The sequence below is a fragment of the Physella acuta genome, unplaced genomic scaffold, assembly GCF_028476545.2.
Source record: "Physella acuta isolate Inbredline_101_S28 unplaced genomic scaffold, ASM2847654v3 ptg000150l, whole genome shotgun sequence".
Taxonomy (NCBI): Eukaryota; Metazoa; Mollusca; class Gastropoda; family Physidae; genus Physella; species Physella acuta.
In genome coordinates this window covers 1395631-1402164 of record NW_026731669.1, presented here as the reverse complement: position 1 = coordinate 1402164, position 6534 = coordinate 1395631, and the positions used below count along the sequence as shown (strand labels likewise).

The 6534-nt window shown below is 29.0% G+C and overlaps 1 protein-coding gene across 1 annotated transcript; it reads right to left on the bottom strand.

Annotated features, from left to right (window-relative positions):
* On the bottom strand, window positions 1–6187 carry LOC131935623 (sodium-coupled neutral amino acid transporter 7-like). Its single transcript, XM_059292126.1, has 10 exons — window positions 6079–6187; window positions 5655–5776; window positions 4365–4563; window positions 3606–3747; window positions 2695–2787; window positions 2320–2377; window positions 1801–1935; window positions 1452–1576; window positions 280–479; window positions 1–197 (listed from the first exon to the last, which is right to left on the bottom strand). Exons 1-10 carry the CDS (start codon window positions 6185–6187, stop codon window positions 1–3), a joined length of 1380 nt encoding a protein of 459 aa, XP_059148109.1.
* Between the last annotated feature and the right edge of the window lie 347 nt (window positions 6188–6534).

Genomic DNA, 6534 nt, shown 5'->3' with positions numbered 1-6534 from the left:
TTAATTACACGTGAACTTGGACGAGTCTGGCTTGACACCCTTAATGTCCTTCATTATGGCCTTGGACAAGGTGAGCCCAAATATAAATACACCAATAGCAATAAAAATTATGGCGACCCCTCTTAAAACGTGAACTACTTTAGCCTGTTTTTCGCCTGATTCTAGTCTCTCCTGCATCGTCTTCAACAAACACAGACCTGGAAATGTTAACAAAATACACTGTTATGTTGGTCATTTATCAGATAGTTCTTTTACTAAATTAATCACGATGTAATTTACCTGGAAATATAAAAATAAAAGTTCCAGCAAAGGCCCCTATGATCTCTATGACCATTCCTATGTTTGGTACGAAAACTGACAGTATCAAGGTCAAGGTGAACCACACCAATGTCGTTATGACGCATCTCATCTTTTCTCTGTACAGAATTTCTTCTGGGCTCATTTTCCATAACATGCTCCACACTGTGTCAAAAGCTGCCCTGTGGAAATAGTCATTTAATAAAACAGTGTATAGTTAATAGTTATAAATCTTTTTGCCCCACGCGATTTAATGCTATTTTAATGCCATTTTTTGGTGTTATACAAGTAATTTGTTGTGGGTTTTTTTTTGTATTTTTTTTTAATTTTATCAATTTCTATGATTAACATTGTTTTAATACGACTGAGCTTTAATTAATAATTATAATATTTGCTTGCCTTTTTACTTTCTCGTATATACGAAGTATAGAGAAAGTATAATAGTCGTGTAAAAAAAAATCGAGATTTTTGCAAATCTCGACGTTTTACACCTCCCTGAGTCGGAAAAACATAGTTTTGCAATCTTGTCCGTATGTCTGTGTGTGTAGCCTATGTGTGTGTGTAAACACGATAACTTGAGTACCGTTACAGCTAGGTTGATGAAATTAATTTCATATATAAATATTTTATCAAAATCGTAGATACCTATCAAATTTTGAGCGATTTCCAATAACCGGAAGTGGTACTTTTTTACTTTGAATTTTTCAAAAGCCTATAACTTGAGTACTATTTCAGATAGATAAATCAAACTTCACATGTAAGTAAATGATCTAATGCTCTACCTTCTTTCATATTTTGAGTAATTTCCGTTGACCGGAAGTAGTAATTTACGGTATTTCCAATTATTCAAAAAAACGCATGTAAATTTATAAAGTAGGCCTACTAATAATATTGCGCACTATTATGCACATCTTTATTTGGCTTTCTATTTTAAAAAGTTTAAGTATTTAAAATGGATTAAAAACCATGTCTATATCCCGAGTTACCATACACTGTTGTTTTATAAAAGAATATTCTAGAAAGTTTAGGGTAGATCACTCCCGGTTTATTAATTTATACAAATCTAATTTTTAATATTATTATTCTTTTCTTACTCACGTATTAGTTTACAAATACCTGATACACTTTCAGAACTAAAAGTGTTAAAGACTTACTTCCCACAGAAGCATAAAATAGGGTAGGTGGTGTATGTTTTGACAGAATAAAGAACGACAGCCACCATCACATCAGCCGTTGGGTTAAATGACAGCAATATGTCATTTGTTACATTGTCGCCAAACTGTAAATAGTGTAAATATTTTTTAAAGGCAACCTTGCTCATGGTCACTGTGGTTTATAAAGACATTTTAAATAATTTGGTAGGTTAAACAAAACGTAATAAGGCAATAATGAGGTTTAATTTGCCTGTTTTAACTCAAGAAACATCCACTTCAATATCTGGTAAAGTCATTCTGACTTTAACGTTTCGTATGTTATTAAGTCTAAGATCTAACGTTACCAAACCTGAAGATATCCCAGAACTGCAGTGACCGTGTAAGTTACGACAAACAATATCATGGCGAGTGTTACTGTTTTAGAGAACTCTCTCAAGTTACGCTTGGCCATACATGAGTAGATGGGGACTAAGCCGATATGACACTGAAATTTTAATAAAACGTTTAGTTTTTTTTTAATATAATTAATATAGATAGATCACAGAAAATTTATGTATCAACGTGTTATTATGTAAGGGGCGAAAAAACACAGAAACAAAAATAAATGTAAACTTGTTTAAAATAACGTTATAAATCCACATGTTGTTTTTACTTGCACTTGACAATAAACGAATAAATAACACTGAATATTGCATGTAATCAATCAAACAAAGAATACGTAAAAAATTATTATTTTATAGCAATTATAAACTTGTTTTCTTTTACTGTTAATTCTGGTAACTAAAAGCTTTTAAAATATGAATATTGTATTAAATTTATATTTATTCAATAATTTATCAGGCATACTGTATATACAAAAGCTACAGACCTGATAAGCAAAACAAATATCTGGGATAACGAGAATCACATCAATCCATGAACCTGGTCTGAAAGTAGAAACATTTGGGACTTACAGTGATGCTGTACTTAATATCAATAGTATAATTTAATATATTGATGTAACAAAATATTATTTATGTCATATTTAATAGAAAAGCTCTGTTTTATATTTTATAATTATATACTGTGGGAACTTATGTCTTATCGTTTAGATATCTATTTCTATTCCAAATTATCAATGAGAAATACTAAGATCAAAATATATGAAAAACAAATTTAAAATACATGAATCAAAGTTCAAATTATTAGTTACCCTTAACATTTAAGGTATCTCTTTGTAAAATGTACAGAGAGGCAAACATACCGAGTTTGAATTTTTCCTTGATTATCATGAACTTGAAAATATTTGAAGGTGACAAGTACGACAATGTAAGTGGCACCCAACACACCAATGATACTAGGAGGGAAAAAATTAACATAAAATATACACTAATTTTAGCTGTGAATTTGAATTTGTATAGCAATCCTGAACTGTGTTTGTATATACCCGAATTAGATATAGCGAAAAGTGATTTTTTTAATGTAAAAAAAATTAAATAAACTTTAATTATCCTCAAGTTCTGTCGAAATTCCCTATATACATAGTTACATATTTTGAACAAACATTTGGAGATTGAGAAACATAGTTTTTGAGGAGAGGAAATAGCAGCTGGATCTGTATAATATGTTTGCATTGTTTTGCGTTATTAATTCAAATCTATTATGTTTATCTATTTTTTTTAACTGGGTCGAAATAGTATATTTGAATTTTTAGTAGATATTGTGATTGAATTAATTAATTAAAAAAATAATTATTTAGGTTTAAAGGTAGAAATTAAAATTAGTGTTGTCTAGATTTTCACTTAACAAATATTTAAAGTTTTATAAATAAATTAACAAGTTATATCAAACATGGACCAACGTATTAAGACAAGAAGAGTCTACTGCACAAACCAATTAGGAAAACATATTACAGGATGCATCACCAAATAATATGTAGATAGTAATGTTAAAAAATTAACACTGCATTATTGAATACTTATGACTACTAATTTTAATATTAAAATTTCATAAATATAATTATTGAAATAAAATATCTGTCATAAGATTGTTACTGGAATTTGTTTTTTATTTAGTTTTAAAATTATGAACTTTGTATTTTAGTATCATAACGGCCACATGTTTTCACAGTTTACTTATTAATTAGCGTACAGCGCAGTTTACATTTAAACCTACCTCGTATATCTTAAGAAATCGATTCTTTTAGGAAAACACATTGGCAGTATGAAGGCTATAGACGTGAACGTTATCACAAAAGCTCTACTCATGTAGAATGGATTTGTATTACAGTAAGTGTCACGGGCTACATTTAGAAAAACTGAAAGTAAATAACAAGTATAAAAAAGATTTATGAAAACTTAAGTAAAATAAGTCGTTGAATCATATAGAACTATTTGGAATAATTTAAACACACACATAGAAACACAATCACACACACAAACACACACACATACACACACACATATATATATATATATATATATATATATATATATATATATATATATATATATATATATATTTGTTTTGAACTCAAGACAAATGATCTGTAAATGTTTCTCTATCACTTAATTTCACTGAATTATGTTAAAACTGAGAAAATGAAACTATTTTAAAAACCTTAAAGATAATAGATTTTAAATGTAGTAAAAATATGAAAGTATATTAGAGTTGGGTCATTTAATAACAACTTTTGTCACTAAAATATATAAAAGATTTCTTGAGACACTAAATCTATTGATTTAAAAAAAAACATTTTTTTTCTTTTTTTTCTCATTTTTAGTTCGTTTAAATGCTTATTTCTATTTAGGTTTATATTTAGTTACAAGATTTGCAACGACCCACAAACAAACAAATAAACAAATAAATAAAAGCTTATAAAAAACAAATATTCATTGGGAACTAAATAAGATTAAATAAAAAATAAAAACTCACACAGCTCCCATAGGTCACCTATTATAGCTAGAAACATTATACACGTGCTAAAGTTGGACAGAGAGATACAGATAGCGCAAGCTAGCTGGGCTTTTGGGCCACAAATGGACAGCACCACATCTTGGTAGGTCTTGCTGCCTGTTATGTCAGAACAGTAACTCAAGACGAGCACTGTGGGCACTAGAAACAGGAGGAAAACCTGTCGATAAAAATAATTTAAAATTATATAACCATTCGATGAAGTGGAATTTTTGAAATACAAATTTCAATTCGGTAATATTTTGAAAACTATCTTTTTAAAAAATACAAAACAAAATAAAGCAACAGTGATCTTCCGTAAATATTCTTGTATATATTTTTACATAAAATTTAGGGAAATTGTACTTTTTCTGCCAACAGGCTATAGAAATGTAGAGAAACCTGTAACAAACTAGTTTTTTTTTTGTTTTTGTTTTTGTTATTTGTTATTGTTGTTGTTGAAAAAACACCTACAAATGAAAATTAATTCTAAAAATAAGCTTTAAAAGAATATGATATAAAAGTATGAAATTCTAAAAGTTTTTTTTCTAATTTTCCGTTTTATCATACACATTTTAAATCAAACTAGGCTACCCGTTATCCTTGGATAACTGGGTTTTGGGTGTCAACCATAAATGACGTAACGTTTCTTTGACGATTTTATCTTTCCCCTCCTCCTAGCCACTATCACATATCATCACAAAAAGCCAGAACCTATATTGAAAAAGACTTCACACCTTTTTGTCCTTTAAAACCACCGATTTTGGTTGAGAATATGTCTGACCACACTATACCCACACATGCTGAGGTCACAAAAGCAGGAAAATCAGTTTCACCTGCACTATCTATTTTTACAAACGGCAACTTTATCATTCGCATTCAAAACGAAGTCACAACTTTGCTTATATTACTGTGTTTCTTAAAAAAAACATCGATTTCTTTCTTTATTTTCTGAGCTCGTACCTCTTATGAATACATTTCTTTAAGCTAACACCAAACTAATAATAATAAATTAGAACCAAAATACTGTGTTGTGATTTCCCACTGTGCATTTTCTATATGGGAAAATTAAAGCAAAACTTTAAACAGTTAAATGATGTGTTTAGAACACTGAAACAGCACTCAAATTAGTATTACTACTGACTGTAAATGTAAAGCGTTGATTATTTTACTGACTTAATTTAGAACCTGACTCAACTTACTGACTGTGAAGTTGTAACTCGTACCCAATAACTAACTGTATATGTATATTTAATGTCTGGTTTAACTTACTGACTGTACAGCTATTCCCGCGATGACCCCTCCAGCATGATGGTAGGAAATTGGAAGGTTTAAAAGTCCACCACCTAATGTACCGTTGAACATAAGAAACGCTAAGACAAGCCATCCTGAGCCTGGCGACATAAAGACAAAAACTATTTTGACTCCTAATTAATTAAGTTTTACTATCTTAAATATTAGAACAGAAAAATATCGATTTTGTTTTTAAATTGCTCCTGATTTTAAACTATGCTTTGATTTCACTTTGAAAATGTATCATTAAAAACAATAATTTGAGAGAACATTACGTTTGAAAATATTAAATAACCGAACATCAAATTTTGAATTTCACGATATCCATAATAAAGTTGTCATTTAATAGGTCTTTTAATTAGTATTTAGTGAGATATTTTACAAGTTGTTTTAAAAAATCTACCTGAATGTTTACTTTTGGTGTCTTTCAAAGAACTAAAATCTGATATTGACTTCAGTTCTTCTTTGTCAACAAGGCTTTCTATATTTATGTTGTTCACTTGAATACCCATGATTTATCTGTTATAAATCAAACTCAAATAGTTAAATTAACACAAGTCAATATTATTTTGGTTTTACAAGATAGTAATAAAAAATATTTTTTCAATATAATCATCGCTGACTGTTTAGTGAACGGAGACTTGTGTTTTTACAGTAATTCTCACAAATATACCGTTTCGGCTATAAAGATAAATTCCAGAAACTCAATCACGATTGAAACTTAAACCATAGTAATTCAAAATGGAAAAAGTACTCTGGATAAGTTATCAGAGAATTTAAATTTATTATATGTTATTTATATGTTATGTTATTTCAAAGTTATGAACAGTTAATCTTAAGAACGCACGACTACTTATTA